Source organism: Callionymus lyra, chromosome 7 (genome assembly GCF_982586985.1).
Source record: "Callionymus lyra chromosome 7, fCalLyr1.hap1.1, whole genome shotgun sequence".
Lineage (NCBI taxonomy): Eukaryota > Metazoa > Chordata > Actinopteri > Syngnathiformes > Callionymidae > Callionymus > Callionymus lyra.
Window position 1 is genome coordinate 30,319,526 of NC_141824.1, and position 18,645 is coordinate 30,338,170.

The window sequence follows — 18,645 nt, forward strand, 5'->3', positions numbered from 1 at the left end:
CAGAAAGAAAAAGAAGAAGACAATAACTATATAATCTGTACATGGATGATCGTTACTTACCTAGAAGTTTCCTCAAGTATTGTTTACTTCTGACCATGTAACTTCTGCGTCATGTTTTAAGCTAAAGTGTGTTTAATAAATGGACCCACCCACCCACTGAAAAAAACCTTCAATTTTCTGGAGATGAAATTCTCTTACCAAAACCACGTCCACTCTGCTGTGATTGGTCAAGCATCAATTCAATTCAATTCAATTCAATTCAATTTTATTTAAAGTGTCTTATCATAACAAAGTTATCTCAAGACACTATACAGTTGAAATAAGACTACAGTTGATTAAGGAAAAATGATCCCAGCAATTCAACAAAGAGCAAGAAACAAAACACTGTACAGTGAGCTGTACAGTGAGCAATGGCGAGGAAAAACTTCCTTTTAGAAGGCAGAAACCTCGAGCGGAACCAGACTCATTGTTGACGGCCTGCCGCTTTGACCGGCTGGGAGGAAGGATGGGGAGGGGGGTAGACAGATGGATAAGGAGAGGAGTGAGGGAGGATATAGTGAGAGAAAAGAGGAGAGTGTAGGAGGGTCCATGGGGGTGCTGGAGAGAACTCGGGATCTGATGACATCAGGGTTTGTCACCGCGGGTAATAAATCACAAAAGTCTTCACCTCCAAGGGACTCACTCCCAGCTCTGTATATACGAGTCACTTCCGGGTTGATTACAAACCCTGATGCTTGACCAAGTTTTTAATGTAAATATTTCAATTAAAATAGATTTTTGTACAAACAGACACATAATGATGAGTACAATAGAGGTCCAAGATCAATTTAAGAGACGCTTAAATAAACACATTAGTTGACCTTTAATAACAGTAACTTATGCCTTCAATGACTGTTGTTGTTTTGGTCTAACAAACAACAGAGATATTGAGTCTACATGGGAATAATAATTGGTCCATTAACCATAGAGTTTGGGCCTGCTTCCAAATGGGCCTAATTTTGATTACGTTAAAACATAAGACCCTGATTGGATAAGGATTTGGGATGACATGTTCTTCTAGATCAGCTTATTCCATTCTCACTAAGCGTCTTAATCCGGTTACACTACGAGCAGAAATGAAGCTGCAACCACGTGCACTTGTTTGGCCTCGAACCAGCAGCCTCCATACGCAACTCTTCAGAAATCAAGGCTCAAACTCATCCTGTTCAACATTGTCTCTGGTTGAAGCTAAACAACTGAAGAGTTGAGTGGTCAACATCAATGAAGATGGAGGTTCAGGAGGACAGAAAGTAGTTAAAATATCATGACAACAAAAAGATGGTTTTGTTTGTGATGATGTGTGTTCATTTGTTAATGATTGACTCTGGATAGTTGGCTAAGGCTAGTTTAGAATCATGTGACAAGGTGTATATAGTCACTTTTTGTTGCACCAGAAATATTAGTAGTTTTCAGGTGAGCAGAACTCCTTAAGCATTAACCACTGAACTTATTCAGCTTCTTGCTTTTGATTTTAAAGAGTTCTCATCATTTTTTTCATTGTAAATAAAAATTGTTTTAATAAAACTTGAGCATTTTGACTAAAATTATATATTCTTAAAACCCTTCATTTCAGGGTAGGGAGATATTATATATATCTAAAGAAAATGGTGAAAAAAATGTATTTAGCCATTTAGCAATCTTAGTATGCATTTCACATTCCACAGTGGATAATACCCTGAAGACAGTGGCGGCTGGTGAAAAATATCTTAAGTTGGGCTCTTTTTCAGTACATTTCCCCCCCTATCTTATATGTATAATGTAAAAAATCAACACATTAATAGTAAGTAAGGTTTATTTTTAAAGCGCCTTTAATCTAATCACTTTAAGTTAATGATGGATAATAATAAATGTAATCAATAATAAATGATTTGTTAAATATACATGCATCAAGACATACAGCATAAATTAAATCGTAATAGTAATTGTAAAATAATGCTTATAATGCTCCTCGTTTCATTCCAAATGAAAACATTTTAATTAGTCTCATTTACATCATACAGAATAAACTAAATTATTAAAAAACTGTAAACAACCTGTCGTCTGTGCCAGAAGAAGAGATACTTTCGACCAAATTATTACAAACGCACACAAATATACTGCATAGAAGAAAAAAAATATATATATATATATATATATATTTGAAAAACTAGTATTACTAAACTCATAAACTAACTAATAAAATAATAAAATTAATATGAACACAAAAAAAAAAGTAAAATTATAAATCGGGAGCGGGACTCTGAGCCGTCAGGGCCTGAGCTAACCAACCTGTTAACTGAACGTGAATGTTTATTATTAGGTCTTAAAATCAAGAAGTTCGCCTTTCTTCAGCGCCCCAAAGTCCCATTAAGAAGTGGCCCGTCTTTGTTGATTTTGCGGCGTGTTGAGCTAATAAAATCTGACGTCACAGGGGGACTATTCAAGAAGTACCTTCACTGCCGCGCAAGAGACCGGATATGACGAACCAGACTGAGATTATAATCAGAACGTTAATCAACGAAATATAGTTTATCAATGTAAAGAGTTCGAAAAAAAATATATACAAAATGATCAATGTTGATGATTAACTACGTTAATTTTAAAACTAAAATAAGATAAAACGGTAAAGTAAAAAAAAAACAGGCAAATCAGTGGCGCCCCAGAGCCCCCTATGGGCGAGCCTTCTATTTTTCAATTGCAGTGTAGAGGAGTGTCAAACAGGACTTTCCAGTTCCAAGTACTAGACCATTTTAGACCCCTTGGTCTTGAATTGCATTATAACATAACATTTAAAGATGCAACTCTTAAGGTTTGCGATCTCAAGATAGATGAAGATCCATTTCATCTAACAAACAAATCCGACACGACTAGTTCATGTTGACACACTTTATTCCTAAAACAGAAGCTGCACCATCAGTAGCGGCACACAATTATATGTACACATATACACACACACATTTACCTAAATCTGTTATATAAAATATATAATCTGACGTTGTACCTTTAATTCCTCTTCAGAGCTCATTGAGTTACTGTGCGAGAGACTCTGGAGCCAAAGCAGACGGAGGTAAAGACTCGTCCACTCGTCGGGTGGGACGCAAATGCCCAGACCATTTCACTTCATTTTTACAGAGTGGCAATAAAAAGGTCTGTACCCTTTTGAAAAAATAATATTCTAAAAGCAATCTACAGCAAATTCACTTGAGCAGGGTTTTTCCTGTGTGACACTTGAGAAAAATTACACTCCTTTACAGCGAGATGTACACACCCTCAAGATCTTTGTAACATATAAAAGATATTAAGCATTAAAAATTCCACATTTAAAAACGTACAATAAATAATATATGCAGGCATTTCATTAAGATAAAATTTCATAATTGCAATCTACAGTCATTAAAAAGACAATTTATTCTCCTTTATAAAACCTCCCTTGATCATCCAAAATGCTAAAACGAATTCTTGGCATCTATTTGATTGGACACGACCGGTCAGTCATCATGTGAAAATCATCAGGCAGGTGGAGGAACAGGAGAAAACTCTTCCCCTTTCTCTGCCTGGACGAGTTTGAGGTCCTTCAGGTGTTTGGGATCCTTTTCCAAAGACGTTAGAGCATGTTCTTGATAAAGTTATACATCTGTGTCAGCACCACAAAGTGAACAGGCAGACACGAGCGCCTGTCCTGAGTTGCAGGGTCGCAGGTTAGCCACGAGAGGGCGTTGTACTGCTCCAGGACAAACCTACAAAATAATATAAGTCAGTGATCCATACATTTTGTGATTTCTCAGTTGAAAAGAGAAAAGTTACCTAAGCACATCAGAGGTGTGATTGGAGTCCAATGGGTGGGAGTGTTTACCATGCAGAAGCTCGTCTGATTGGACAGACGACACATGGAGATGCAGAGAAGCCTGCCAGATGGAAAAAGACAACTTGAATATTTGTATTTCACACTGCCCTAATAAAAGTGAGAATCAGAAAATTCAAGTATTTTGAATTTAGCTCTAGTAACTTGCAAAAACATAGAACATAAAATAACCACAAGAGGGTTTTCAGATAATTCTGATACTGAAATAACACAATAATAAAAACTAGAAACAATATACTATAAAATTGTCACAAAAAAAAAAATGTCCTCTTCAAATCGCTTACCAATGAAAAAAGGAAATTCACAAAGAAGACGAGACATTTGAAGCTTCAATCTATAGAAAAGTTTATTCTGGTTTACCTTGAGGAAGAGAGGACACTGATTTTGGGCCTGTGGGCACGCAGACCAGAACCACTCGGGTAGTGGTCCAGCTTTAGCCGTGGAGACGAAGTAGCCAAGAGCCATGGGTTGTTGCAGGATGTTCAGAGCTTCTTCATGTGACTCCATACGATCTGCACCTTGACCCTGAAACACCACATCGAATTTACTTTGGAGCACGTCTCAGTAGTATGTACATTTTGAAAAGCTTCTCTAAAACAAAACAAACAACCAGTCTCCATTCTTCCACTGGACCGAGTCTTCTTCAAGGTCAGGATTGTTTGTTTTTTCTAAAAACAAATATATTATAGAAACCACATACTGTAGCTCTGAATAGTTTTGCGTTTGCCTAGAATACACAGATTTTTTAAATAGATTATTCTCGATTCAAAGTTTGTTTTTCTTCCAATGACTCAATCTTTTTAAAAACCGAGTAATCTGACTGAGATATAGATATATATCAATACATCTATAGATATCCCTCTCTCTATAGATATACATACAGACACACAATACATGCAAAAGGATTGGACACGCCTTGTCATCAAATGCTTTTTCTTTTTTTCCCCACAAGTATTGCTTCAATACTATGAATGAACACATGCAGAATTATGTACTTGACACAAAAGTGTAAAATAATAAGACTTTTGGCATTAATTTGATGAGCTTCCAAAAAAACGCACCTGAAATTGATTTCACTTCACAGATGCGCATTTTCAGGGTTACTCAAGCGCTTTTTTTTGTCTTTTTAATGGGGTTGGGGACATTAGCTGTGTCGTGCAGAAATCGGGTTGATACAGCCCTAATGAACAACCTTATAATTTATTTTATGGAAAGAACCAATCAGCCAAGTAAACGGAAATGAGTGCCCATCATTAGTAAGGCAGTCCAAAAAAATTGCAAAACATTTGAATGAGCACAGACGGTGTGTCCAAACTTCCAAAAGCCATTCGATTAAAAAAATATAATTTTTTTTTGTAGAATCTCCATGCATTTTTGTGTTCACTTAAAGAGCTTCATACTTGTAAATTTGCACTGATTATATTAACTTGCTTTTTTGCAGGTTATAGGGTAAAAAAAAGTTTACAATTTAACTGCGATTTAATTATGTTCTCAAAATGCAGCTAAACCGAGACATAAATATCAACTTTGTACTTTCATATGTCATGTTTCTTTCTATTCAAAGCTTGTCCCGTGTTATCTTACAGTGCAAGAAAGTTATGTACCATGCAAATTGTCCTTTTAAAATAGACTGAATCAGACTGGTGTCGTAATTGGTTGATACCCAAAGCCCAGGTATCGCTATCTGGATCATAAATTCAGATCATGGTAAAGAACAGCTACTGAAGACAGGCAACTATACTTGCCATCAATCCCCTAAGATTTTTCTGAATAAACATTTCGACGCGAAGTGCATCGGTTCTCATACAATATATATTATCAGACAGAAGAACTGAGAAACACCACAGACTCATTATTTAGAGCAATGGAAACCACTCACCTTGCTTCCGTCTCCTCCTTGGTGGTAGTGGGACCCAGGTGAGTGAACCGGGGATGTGGTGGGAGAATTGGGCAGGATGTTTATTAGTTCGGGATCCACCATGTCATTGTCAAACAGGTCAAATATTCCCATTCCATCTGACCCATCTGGAAGTAAACCAGAGTTGAGCATTTATGTCTTGAGATTTGATTTCCTCAGAGCTCACCGGGGTTGATGGGGTTGAAGTTGATGTCGATAGGTTCTGGTGCATTTGTGTTGACTTGCACCATGGCTGAGGTGGGGAACACCAGGATGTGTGTGCACGATGTGTCCTGGGGCGTGCTCAGCTGCGACGTCTGCATGTTGAGAGTCGTACTGCGGCCAAATACTGAACCAGTCGACACAGAATCTTGGTAAAGGAAGAAAGAGTCATTTTCAACTATGAAAACAAAACACACACACACTGCATATAGTTCTCATAATTTACCTGGCATGATTAAGAAGGATCCCTGGGGCTCCATGGCAACCAGGCAGGCACTGAGAATACTGGGAGTGTCTGCGGCGGAGATGCCACACAATCTGCACGTCTCCTTCAGACGTTTACTGAGAGACTGCAGGTTTCTTCTGCTCAGCAGGATGCTCCAGTCTGGAATACAACACATCAGTGACGGGATTCTGGAGCTCATGTTAACACAACCAGTGTTTATCTGTACCTCTCAGCTCGCCGTGGCCCATTCTCCCTAGCCGACCAATAACCACCCTCCAGGGGAGTGATGTCACTTGCACCAGACCGAGACACCAGTCCCACAGCTTCTGTAAACCTAGTCGCCTGGCTGAGCCCATTTTCCTACGAGCCCTGAAGGCAACAAACATCAGTACAAGCCTGCAAATGTAATTCCTTTTGAAAAAGGTGACCTACCGATATGGAACGTCAATGCTGATGATACAGGTCTCCAGGAGTTCCCCATGCTGGTCAGTGCAGGAGGCCAGCAGCCAGCGCTGGTCATGTGACAAACAGTAGCCAACAAAAAGAACGTTGTACTTCTGAGATGCCTCTCCAAACGTCTCCCCCAATTCTGTTTGCTTGTCTTTCACAGGAGCCAATATAAAGGGTGGCGTGTACAGACGTAGACATTCTGGACGCTACAAGGACAACTCAAGTTAAACCTGACTGATCATGACACGAGTCCTCTTTGAAAATGAACTGACCTCTGGGTTTTTGAGCGCCATATCGATGGCCAGACCTGGACCAAAGCCAGTCAAAGCCTTGAAGTTGGTGGAGTTGGGAAGTGGCCGACGACATTGGGTAAACACAGAGAAGGCCAGAGACTTGAGATGCTGACCGTAAAGATGACGCTCACCACTCTGGACAGGCTGCAGGAGGTATTGGCATGGGACAATCTAGAAAAATAAATTTGATGCAATGTTTAGTATGTTCACTGAAAACCAATCAATATATATATATATATATATATATATATACTTTAGCTTTAACCAATCACAAGGCAAGTCGGTTGGTAAATAGCAGCTTGTGTATTGTACCACAACATTTGTTAAACTGTTGGACCGGCATAAAACCTTGTTGGACTTGCGTCACTCACCTGAACAGAAACTGCATTTCTGATGTTGGCAGGAAGAAACTGCAGCATCTCCATGTAGCAGCGAAGTAGGCCCAGAGAGTAGGTGCTCGAGTGAACTTCGCCCTCTGTGTCTCCGTAGCTGAATGGGTCCACAATGTACACAACGATGGCTGGCGGGTAGGAAACGGCATGGGACTCACCGTCAGTCGGTTTGCCCACTTTGTCCCTTTCCATTGTACTGATTAAAAGAGGGCTTGATTATAAACAGATGCACATCTCATGTCTACAGGCATTTTTTGCAAAAAATCAAGTTCACTAAAAATAATAAATTAGGTTGCATTTATTTGCACTGCTTATGTTGTGGTACCAAGTGGCTAGGTTCATTTTTTTTCTATATTTCTTACCTCTCTGGTGCCTCTGACGTGCTTTGGCCTGGATTAGTTGTTGGTCCGTTTTCAGCTCCGCTGGCAAGTGATGTTGTCTGGTGTCCATTGTGCGATGTGCTGCCTTGTAAACTTCCAAATTGCGTATAAGCACCTGGCTTGGATGTCTGAATTCCCCCAATAGTTTGAGATCCTGATGAAGACGAAGGAGCAGTGCTGTTGGTCTGGCCAGAGGTGACGCTGTTTGGGTTGTTGTTGTTGTTTGTTGTCTGGTGTCCTGTGGTGCTGGTGACAGAGCTGGGGGCTTGGTTGGCCATGGGAGGCTGGCTTCGCTGGTGCAATAGAGAGCTGTCCAAAGTCTGCTCTGATAGGTAAGGAGCTGAAAGAGTTTAAAGATGAGCGATTCATTTGTGCGCGCAGGTTAATGATGATGACCGAAATCTCACCTAAATCATAGCGACAGACTTGAGCGAAGAGTTTGAGTTTATTAAAGGCCTCATTGCTACCTTCCCTACTCGCCATCTTATGAAACCAGTCACTCAACGGCTGCTCTGTCAGGCTTCTGCCATCAGCCTTACCGACCTTCAATATTCCTTCTGGGTGACTTTTGCATATGGGTCGGTGCTGCCCAAGCTGGCAAGCCTGTTGAGAAAGGAGGAGAGCATGCAAGTCAACTTGTGTAGGCCATTTACACTCGTACATGAAAGTGTTTTTGTTGGCATGTCGGTACAAGAAGTTGTATAAACAGCCTGGGGCAATTACCTCATACATCGCACTCAGATCCTTGAAGAAAGTCTTAGCTCTGCCCAGCAGAGCTTCATTTTCCGGGCAGATGACAACAAAGCCCACATCCCTCTGGGAACCAAAAGGATCAAGGAGAAGTTTCTCCCAGTAAGGAAGACCAAACGGTGACAGCACCACAAAATCGTATTCGTAGCCCACCAAAAATGTGGGGATTGGCAGCGGCTCAGGAGATTCATCTGTACCTGTGTAGAGTTTTATGAATCAATGCATGACCTTTCAGAAAACTAGGGTAGAAGGGTACAGTTTCTATAACAATAATTATTCTTAATATTTAAACATACCATATGACCCCCTTCCGGCCATTTTGTGGAACTGTTGCCATGTTAAAGGACCCTGAACACCCCAAGATCGAACGCTTCTCTTCTTCTGAATAGTGTCCTGCAACACCGGCTGGAGCGATAGCAACACCCGCAGGACATCCTGAGAGAATAGCTTGTTCATGTCTGCAGCTACAGAAGGGCAAAAGTTAGGTTTAAAACAAAACTCTTTGTGGATCTTAAGAAGCAAAACACAGCTACATACTTTTGCATTTCGGCCAGCGGTGAAGGCAGGTGCTCTTCACTAGCGTTTCATCTACTTTCCCTCCAGACATGTTGTCCATGAACTGCCTGCCGTGTTCCAGTGCCATGTAGCAATCGTTATAACAATCCCTTTCTTCCACTCTAAGAAAGGAACCTGTAGATGAGGTCTGTTTGGGATATTCCACACCTGCCATAGGGGCGAAAGGGTTGGTGCACTGATCCTGCAGAAGCATAATCAACTCATCTGGAGGTTTCTCCTTCAAGCTACCAGACTTGTGACTTGATGAAGCACGAAGCTCTTCAAAACAACGCTCAGTATCCCGACTGGCATCTGTCCCACGTCCAACAACATCCAGCTCATCTTCCAGGAAGAGGCCAGCTGACTGACCGAAGCGCCTGTTGGCAACAGCACTGAAACCACAGGTACAGGAGTACTGGGCTTCACCATTGTCTTTTAAATAAACTCCAACGTCTGCCCCACGGATGTTCATGTTGCAAACACAGACACAGCAGCTGTCAAAGTTACAGTCCTTGAAGAGGTTCATGACCGACTCTGAGAGAATAAGTGTTACGTAGAGGCTGTGGGCCTCAGGGATGGAAGGAACAGTGGCAGGCTCCACTGAGCTGAGGGGTCGACAGGTAGAAGACGTCGAGGCCGGGGAATAAAGATCAGAATTGTCGTACTTTAAAGAACCCTGGACACTTGATGGGCCACGAGGAGTCCGAGGAGTCCGCGGGGTTCGGGGAGTGGGGACAGAGAAACGTGGTGTGGCTGGGGAGGGAAGAATTCCTGTACCACTGTTGCTTGGAGGTGCGCTACTAGACATGAATGGGGTATTAGTCTGTGGTGTGTGACTCTGAATGTCCTCTGGCTCCTCACTGGGGATGTTACTGCAAAAAAAAAAAAAAAAGATTAGTTTGTATCAACATTCATTGTCAACATGAAAGAATCAAATTTAACGTTGATCTTTACCCATCTTTGGTCACTACTGGAGGCATTAGTTCAACTTTGTTAATAGTCCAGTTCCGCATGTACACAAACTTGTGTTCCGGCAGCTTGATCGGCATCAAACATTGACTTGGTAGTGTCTTCAGTGGAGCATACATGGAGCAGCCAATGAAAGTCTGAAACATCTCTGGCTTGTAGACAAATGAGAAGTCCTGGAAGAGAAGAAAAACTAATAAACTCAACTGGCCCATCTTAAAAGGGGCACCAGGTGTAGGAACAGGTACCTTTGTCTCTGATGGCTTGGGGCTGCAGTATCCCTCCTCCACCTCCACCTTGAAGTGGTTGTTGATTTGGCTGCCATCCAACAAGGTGAGGCCCGCTCCAGCTTCTAGACTATCTTTGCTCCCAGAGTTCATCGGGGAGTATCCCTGCTGTTCCAATGAGGGTGGGGTCGGAAACATCTTGTGCAGGTCAGCTGAGGCCGAAGAAAATAATTAGCGTTGTTTAGGAAATCCACAATGGCATTTGAGATGGAAGGCCAAATCAAGAAATCATACTTATGCACGACAAGGGGTCCAACGTAGCAGGTTTAGAGTCTTTCCCACCAAACTTATCCTCGACACCAAGTCCAGCTCGTTTTGATCCAGGCTGATGTTAGAACATTGAATCGTTAATCTTTTTTTCCCCACCACAATTACCTTTTATGAAGTTTCAATTCATTTTTTAAGATGCCACACACTTACCGTCAACTCATCTTCATCAGAGTTAAATATTTTATCCAGGTCACTATAGGACACAGCCAAGTCATTCTCATGGATAAGACTTGTTGAGGCTGCCGGTTTGTTGCCGGATGCACCTTGACCATCTACCAACCATGAATGAAGAGAATCAATTTTAAATAACAAGGAGAGAAACTACTGTAGTAGTAGTCTATTTTTCTTCCTTAGCAAAATAACTTACCCTCAGCTGAAGCCCCACTTCCTTCATCCAACTAAATAAAGAAATTTAAAGAGTAAATTTACAAATAAAGAACAATATGGAAAAATAAGTTTTCATCATTGACACCTATTCAATTCTGACACTTCTAACTTCACCATCTCACCGTATGTTTTTTGCTGCCATCTCTTTCTCCCTGCTTGTCCTTCTTCTCGGTGAAACTGAACTCTTCGTCCCCCTCAACAAAAGCATACGGGTCTGGTTCGTCACCGTGCACGCCATCTTCGGTGGTCAAAGAAAAATGGCTGTTCCTCCGCCGAGTGTAGCTTTTCACTAGCTCCTCTGACACCTTTAGTGGCTGCGTGGAGCCTGACATCAATCTGTGAAAGGGAATGTTACGTATTAGAATTTGATATCCTCTAAATGAACGGTTGTGGTTCATTAATTAAAGATGGTAACTCACTCCGTGATGGAAACAACACCATCTGTTCCTCCTGCAGAATCATCTCGCAGCTTATCCATAGGGAGCTGAGGTGTTAAAAAGTTTTTTGCCTTCTTTCGTGGTAGGTTGAAATACTTCCAGGGATTGTGAGTGGAATCTTCATTGGGGTTAATGGCTGATCCAATGAAGACTGTGGGTTCTAAGGTTTCACTAAACGGAGGGGGGAATGGCAATGTAATGTTTTCTAGTTGAGGCTCTTCAGATGAACTCTTCTGTGGTAACAGACAGGGCTCCACTGATGGAGGGTAGTAGGTTTGGTGAATTGGCGTGGACGAACTCTTAATGCCACCTGGAGTCATGTCACCATCTACATGGTCACATGGATGTGGGCTAAGAGGTGGCGGGGGTGGGGAGCTAACAAGATCTGTAGGGTTGTTGTGAGTGTGTAGTAAAGGGGCTTTAGGAGGTGCCGTGTCGACATGGTGCAAGCTTGGATAAGAACAGTCCTCCTGCGTTCTGAGACAAAGCCTTTGGTTCTGAGGTTCATGGGACTGGTCCTCGCTCACAGAGTTCCGATGGTGAAAAGGAGTTTGCGGTCGCTTTTGCTGCTTCTCTGTTTTTTCCAGTTTGTCACCCAGCTTGTGCTTGGGGGTGGGCTGTGCAGGCTGTCCAGATAAAGGCGGGTGTCCTGAGGTGCTGTTCGATCTCTGTTTAGGGTTCTTATGCCTAAGGGAAACCAACAGAAGCATATAAATAAACCAAAATCTACCAGCAAGGCATGGTAAGCAAGTAACAGTTATCATTAATAAGGATGGAACTACACCCTCTGACTTTTAACAACAATTTCATCTAAAGCTCTTTGCAAACAGCATTCCAAATATGCTATATAAACAAATTTATATTATCATTTTTCATCAGATACATCCCATTTTTATAATGTGATTAAAATTGTATTGTAGTAAACCAAGAAAATCTGCTTAATTCTCAATAGCCTTTTGTTAAGTATGATAAAAAAAGAAGAACACACCTCGAGCAATTGCAATGTGGCCTGTGTGCTGGCTCCACAAAATCCCAAAGTCCACTTTTATCCGACTCCTCTTCACAAGTTCCATTTGTCAAGTTGCTAAACTTCCTCCTTTTAAAACATAAACAAGACAGATGATTAAGTTTCTTTTCCCCAAATGTGTGCACGAAATGTGGTTTACTTACTTGTTCACGTTCTGATTGATGTTGTATTCTTGCCACACAGTCTCCACCATCTGACTGGCCAGCCCACGAGGAATCTTGCCCCCATGCAGACTGTTGTTAGAACAGTAGCCATCAGATGTGGAGGAAAGTTTGAGCCATTTCTGTGCAGGTTGGAAATCTATACAAGAAAACATACAATTTAATTTTAATGCATTTCTTAGGCACTCTTAAGACAGCCTAAATTGGGTTAGTACATCTGACAGTACGTCTGACTCAGGAACACTACCTGTCTGGACTTCTTCGGGTGATGTTGGTGGAGTCAGGGTGACAGACGACATGGCGGGATCTCTCTGAGTAGCCTGACCTGGATGAGCGCTACACAAGTTTCCAGATGTGTTGGTTGCACCCTGTGATACCATAGCAGGCAGGTCCGACAAGGGAAAGAGGACCAGGCAGGAGGGATACACCATTCTCACACCAGCTGAAACCAAACAATTGGAATAACATTAATATTGAAAATATTTGGCTAAACTTATCACAAGTGCATTTAACCTTTAACAAAAACCATCCAGCATTAAACTGACTAAAAAAAAGAAAGGCACAGGCAAGGAGCATTAAGTTGAAAATTTTATAATGTCTCACCAACAAGAACCTCCACCGCGGCAAGAGAGTCATCCTCCCAGTCACACTCTTCCATCTTGTCCTCCTGGGTGTCCTTGCGATTGGGGCTGATAGGATAAAACTGTTTCCATTCTTCAATGAGCTTCTGTGTCGGGTGGTCTGACATCTTATAAGCCTGACCAGTGAGTGTCCCATTCAAGCCATAAGGACTCAAAATGACTGATGGAAAGAAAACAAAACGTTGTTACAAGGTCCCTTATGCGTTTTTTATTTATTTATTATTATGAATAACATGTTATTATGGTCCCATACGTTTACAGCAGCAGCTTTTAACTACCTTGTAATGGGTTTGAGCTTTGCTGGGCCAGACTTAGGTGTTCCTCACCAAGTCGCTGCAGGGGCTGATGTTGAGCAATCTCCACACTTGTGCACACATTGCTGTCCCCGTGTACAAAAAAGGTAAACGCACAAGACAGATGCTCACTGTAAAGACAACAAGTGAAATATGCATTTAATTTTTATGCATCATGCAGTTACTAGGACCAAGAAAATGCAGACTCATGACAAACTTGCATAAACTGGCTGCAAACCCCTGAGGGCTGCTCAGAAGATTTTGTCAGCTGATGTATTAAACATGGTGTATTGTATCACATTTTTTTCTAAAAATGTTTTCCCAACTTAAAACATTAAAACTATTTTATGTGACAACTAATGCTATATTTAAAATGACCAGGTGACTCAAGAGTTATTAGAAGCAAATGCCAGATTTGTTACAATACTATGCAAAGAGCTCTTCACTTAACCTTCAAGCTGTAAAACCGTCATTAAGAAAACGCCAATCTTTACATCATTTTACCCCTAAATTGTCCAAACAGCATCATTAAAACCTCTTCTGGAAGAACAAGTGGTTAAACACACAAAGATAGTCAATGTTGACACGGTTTGTGTAAAACCACAGTGCACACTCAGCATTTTCCAAAGACTGGCCCGTTTACAGCCAGAGAGCAAGTGGGCAACAGGGAAACTGCCAGACTCTTCCGTTAGTAGGTACTGTCTGAACTCACACCGCCACTTAAACCAACTTTTGAATATAAAAAAACAACAACGGTTACTAAATTCAGTGGGCACATTTCCAGAAAATAGAAATGCTATATTGTCATTAGGAAAAGGATATTAGCTGAAAAGTGAGCATTTACCAATACTATGCAAAGAGCAATAACCAAACCATAATATTATAGATGTAATATAACCGATGACCGATTTACATACAGGTGTGAGAAATGATCCTTTAGCCGAGTAGCTTTCAAAACAGTGGAAACAACACAGAAGCGCAATAATGATAATGGACAATAACACTGCTGCTCTTTCAGGGAAAACATCATAGCCAATAAGTTGGAACAACAATAAACACACATTATTCTCATACGCCACAAATTGCAGACAAACTTTCGACTTAAATTACAGCTTGAGACAGTTCTTTACCAACAAAACAGACTGGGGAAAAAGTGTTTTTCTCCTTTAATGGCATATACTGCAATTGCCTGGAGGGTAGGGAGGACCAAACCGTAAAACAGCACTGCAGGATTGATAATATTCTAATTGAAAGCTGACAGTCCCTTCTCATTGCTGGAATGTCCAGGGGATTACACATTTATATGTATGCAGCTTGTACAGAACATTAAGTGAAAGTTTTAAGTAGGCTAAAAATGAATGTGCTTCTGTAGAGTGACACCTATTCACCAGAAAAGTGAATGTATGATTAATCTTATTTAGATTTGGGAACATCGTACCTTTTATTGATGGCCTTTTCATCCTTCTGATACGGTTTCACAAACCATTTGCCGATCCGAACAAATCCGCGGTTCATGAGACAGCGTTCCAGTAAGTTGTGAATTGCTTTAAAGAGTAGTGTTCGACACTCATAGGACAGGCCGCTCTCCCATTCACCATCCTCTTCACCTATGAGGTAAATAATACAATTACGTTAAACAAAACATTGCAATAAAAATAATGACCCATGATAGGCAGTGTTTCAAGCCAGCTTTTGTTTTCAAGAAAATATTGTAGTTTGTCAAGTATATGGCATAACATTTATAATTAAGTATAGAAAATCACATGTTAAAAGAATATGAGATTAAGAATTTGACTTTGACTTTTATTTGTTTAAGGAAAACAAAAGTGCATTTTTCTTAATCTAGTACAACCTTGTTTTAGTAAGAGTAATTGTGAGATGTAGCAAGTCAAGAAAGTTGAGCTAACCAACTTTACTTTTTTTTGGCCAAATCCAGACTTTAACATGAAAGAAGCATAAACAATCATAAAACATGTTTACTAATTGTTTATTTACGCATTAAGCTATATTTGCGAATAAAAGCAATTTTTTTTAAAGTCGATAATCTACATTTAGCTGACATTGAACATAAGAATTAGAATCTTTTATTATTAGTGTTAAATGTGTAGTAAATGCAAAATAGGAATAAATAAAGAATAAAACGATGGTTGTACATATAACCTCATTGCAATACCGAAACCTGTCAACAATACTTACTTGAGAGCTCGTTGTGTATAAGTTCGGCGAAACTTGGATCATCTCCCCACCAAAAAAGCCAGAGCTCTCGGCGGCCTGGGGTGTGGTGCCTCCTCCATACACTGAGTACATCTGCAGCCATACATCGGCTGAAACTACACAAGATGGGGTCCTCCTCCGTCACAGGGAAAAGGATGGGCGATGAGGTGGGCCCTTGCCACACAAAGCGCCGCCATTTAATCCCCGTCAGATCCGCCTAATAAGAAAAGTTTTGATTATAATTCAATTGCAGAACATTAAATACATGAAGTTTTTAAGTGGAAATATCAATATGATGTGTTCATTGGTGACCACTTGTTGAGATGCAAGACTGTATAGAACCATTACGGTTATCCATGTGTCTGATATAGTGCTAGGGTTTCAGGATTTTTCATAGGAGTCGACTTTTGACAGTACATAAATAAAGCTTTCCTTTACCAAGTCTAGGGTTTTTCAGGGATTTCAGCCTCTCATTACCAACCTCAGCAACTTATCAATGAAGGTTAGAAAATCAGTTCTAGGGAAGAATGGAGATGCAAGATCCCCTGTGCTTGTGGTGGGCCTTTCAAAATCGCTCATCTCTTGAAATCTTTCTTGATAGTAGTCTTAAACTGTTTTAAGTAGAATCTCAACAACCACTTTCTTCTATTAAAAACAGTGGAAATGTTGTCTGTATAACTGATGGTGGAAACGAAATCAGATTATTTTTGATGACTTACTGACAGTACATGAAATTACAGTAGTCATCCTATATCATTGGGGTCCTTCACCCAAAACAGTCATTCTAAGTTGAAATTTCATTAATAAATTAACAGTATGTCGGACATAGTTTTCTAAAACAAATAATGCAATGATTCTTACAAATTTTTAGATGAAAGTTAAAAATGATACATGCACACCCGTTACGAGTTCTTAATGCAAACATGACAAATCAAGAAGATCTTGACGAAAAACCCTTTATCCTACAAGTTAAATGTTATATTGTGGGTGAAAACATCTACAAAAGTGAAAAAATAGACAACTGCACTACAGCATAGTCAAGTTTCAGAAATGTTTAGATGAGAACAGCAGGACTGTTTGCGTCTCACTGCACATCCATACATGCATGTGTTAAAACACAAAATGTCACTATGATCGTATTAGTATTAACTAAACTCCCTCCCTTTGTTGACTGTTAGCGACATGTTCTTGCATTGCAAAAACAATGAATGGTTGAGCGCAAAATCGTGCATCTAACTGCTAAATATACTTTATCCGCAGCACATATTGCTACAGTAGGGAAGTTAACTGGATCATGATTTTTTTTAGAGATGCAGGCCTGATTCCTTGACGGCAACTGACGTTACCAAGCTTGTTGCCTGATTAGCCAAAATGGCTTTCTGGCCCGAGAAGTAGAAGCGCTAACGCTAGCAAAGCGAATGAAGAGGAGTCTTACCAGGCAGAAGAGGTTGGAGTGGCAGTCCTCCAAACTGGCCCCGTTCGGAACAAAGCACGAACTCATCCTTTCACTGAGTGAATGTAACGTTAAAGTCCATTGTCTCAATCACCGACGAGGGCCAATAACTAGCTCAGCAGAGAAGCGCCCGTTTGGCTGCAAATATCCCCGTGAAAGCGCTGACCAACTTGCTAAGCTAGGGCTCGTTAGCAGCGCCCAGACTCACAACTTCCAGCCAACATTAGGCTAGCCGTAGACGAGCAGGTCCACCGTCCGCCTCTAGTTGAACGATTCCTCTATTTGAAATGTATTGTCTGGTCTGGTTAGCCGTCAGCTCATACGCCGAACACACTTGTCATTAAATAGCCAACCTGTTCTGGGGAGATGTGGCTGTATCCCCCCCATTAACGTAAAAACCGCGACAGAGCGAGTCGAGCACAAAAACTTCACCCCAAAAGCTTAGACCAGGGTGCGCTAATGCTAACAGCAGCTAAGGAACTCTCCCCTCCCCCTGATCTGTGCTAGCCCGCTAAGCTAACATACCAGAGCTCTGGCGCTAGCTTCACGTCAAACAATCCGCTAGACCGGCTCTACTCTAAAAAACATCGCGGCGCTAATTAAAAAAACATTTAAAAAGAACGAAACTATAGATTGGCGAAAATACTCATGGGTTTCGGCTCTCTGGCGGATCCATGGCTCCAGCAGATTTCCATTATTTCACTTCATGGATTGAATTCTTTAATGGCGGCCAGGAGGACAAGTCTGCCTCTCTGCGGGGATTGGTCGCTCGGCGGGGAGGGAGGCGGGGCTAGGCTTCAAGTAGCTCCATGACTTCACAGTTTACAAGATGAGAGCCCCGGTGCGTCTGTCATGCTGTCATTACTGCTCACTTTTGTCTGCGACTGGAACATATTTCTTTGTGCAACACACACAGTGTGTCTTCGTGCACAGACTCTTCTGAACAAAACATAATTACACTTATATTCTAATTATTTTAAATCACCACTTTTGTTGCTAAAACAAGGACTGGCGAAGCGCATTCCTGCAGATACAGACAAGAAATATGCTTTTTTTCGTTGTTGTTATTATTATTATTATCATTATCGTCAATTTTATTTTTATATATTTATATTTTCATTATTTATATGTTATTTTATGTTGTCACCACAAAAAATGTCAGGGTTGATTTCTGATTCTGATTATTATTGTATCATTTTATTTTCCTTTTCTTATTGTTTCAATATTATTTATATAATATTTTTTGTTTTTAATTATTTGATATGTGTACTTTATGTCGTAATATATTATGTATTTTAAGCTCTCTCTTGTGAGTTGCTGAAACAGCTCAAATTTTCTAATGTGGGTAGAATAAACGTTTTTCAATCCACACACTCACACTTATTGACAATCCCACAACCTCTCGGGTGCCTGGTGAAAATTCACACAACATCCACTAAATCAACTTTGAGTTAAAGTAATATA

The 18,645-nt window shown here is 40.7% G+C and overlaps 1 protein-coding gene across 1 annotated transcript; it reads right to left on the minus strand.

Annotated features, from left to right (window-relative positions):
* Positions 1–2,889: 2,889 nt before the first annotated feature.
* Positions 2,890–17,939, minus strand: LOC148076086 (mediator of RNA polymerase II transcription subunit 13-like). Its single transcript, XM_087794878.1, has 30 exons — positions 17,164–17,939; positions 15,711–15,945; positions 14,953–15,121; positions 13,500–13,645; positions 13,184–13,381; positions 12,828–13,022; positions 12,563–12,719; positions 12,381–12,488; positions 11,375–12,079; positions 11,078–11,291; positions 10,936–10,966; positions 10,719–10,840; positions 10,533–10,623; positions 10,260–10,450; positions 10,000–10,187; positions 9,028–9,917; positions 8,787–8,954; positions 8,464–8,687; positions 8,148–8,343; positions 7,723–8,080; positions 7,340–7,556; positions 6,948–7,139; positions 6,658–6,881; positions 6,452–6,594; positions 6,226–6,384; positions 5,965–6,147; positions 5,760–5,905; positions 4,241–4,405; positions 3,823–3,923; positions 2,890–3,755 (listed from the first exon to the last, which is right to left on the minus strand). Exons 1-30 carry the CDS (start codon positions 17,227–17,229, stop codon positions 3,623–3,625), a joined length of 6,315 nt encoding a protein of 2,104 aa, XP_087651004.1. The 5' UTR covers positions 17,230–17,939; the 3' UTR covers positions 2,890–3,622.
* Between the last annotated feature and the right edge of the window lie 706 nt (positions 17,940–18,645).

Excerpts from the sequence above, each read along its gene's own strand:
- LOC148076086 (XM_087794878.1), bottom strand. The coding sequence starts at position 17,229 with ATGAGTTCGTGCTTTGTTCCGAACGGGGCCAGTTTGGAGGACTGCCAC. Across the intron at positions 6,882-6,947 it reads TGGCGCTCAAAAACCCAGAG|CGTCCAGAATGTCTACGTCT; the intron begins GTCAGTTCATTT and ends TTGTCCTTGTAG. Across the intron at positions 6,595-6,657 it reads AGCATTGACGTTCCATATCG|GGCTCGTAGGAAAATGGGCT; the intron begins GTAGGTCACCTT and ends TGTTGCCTTCAG.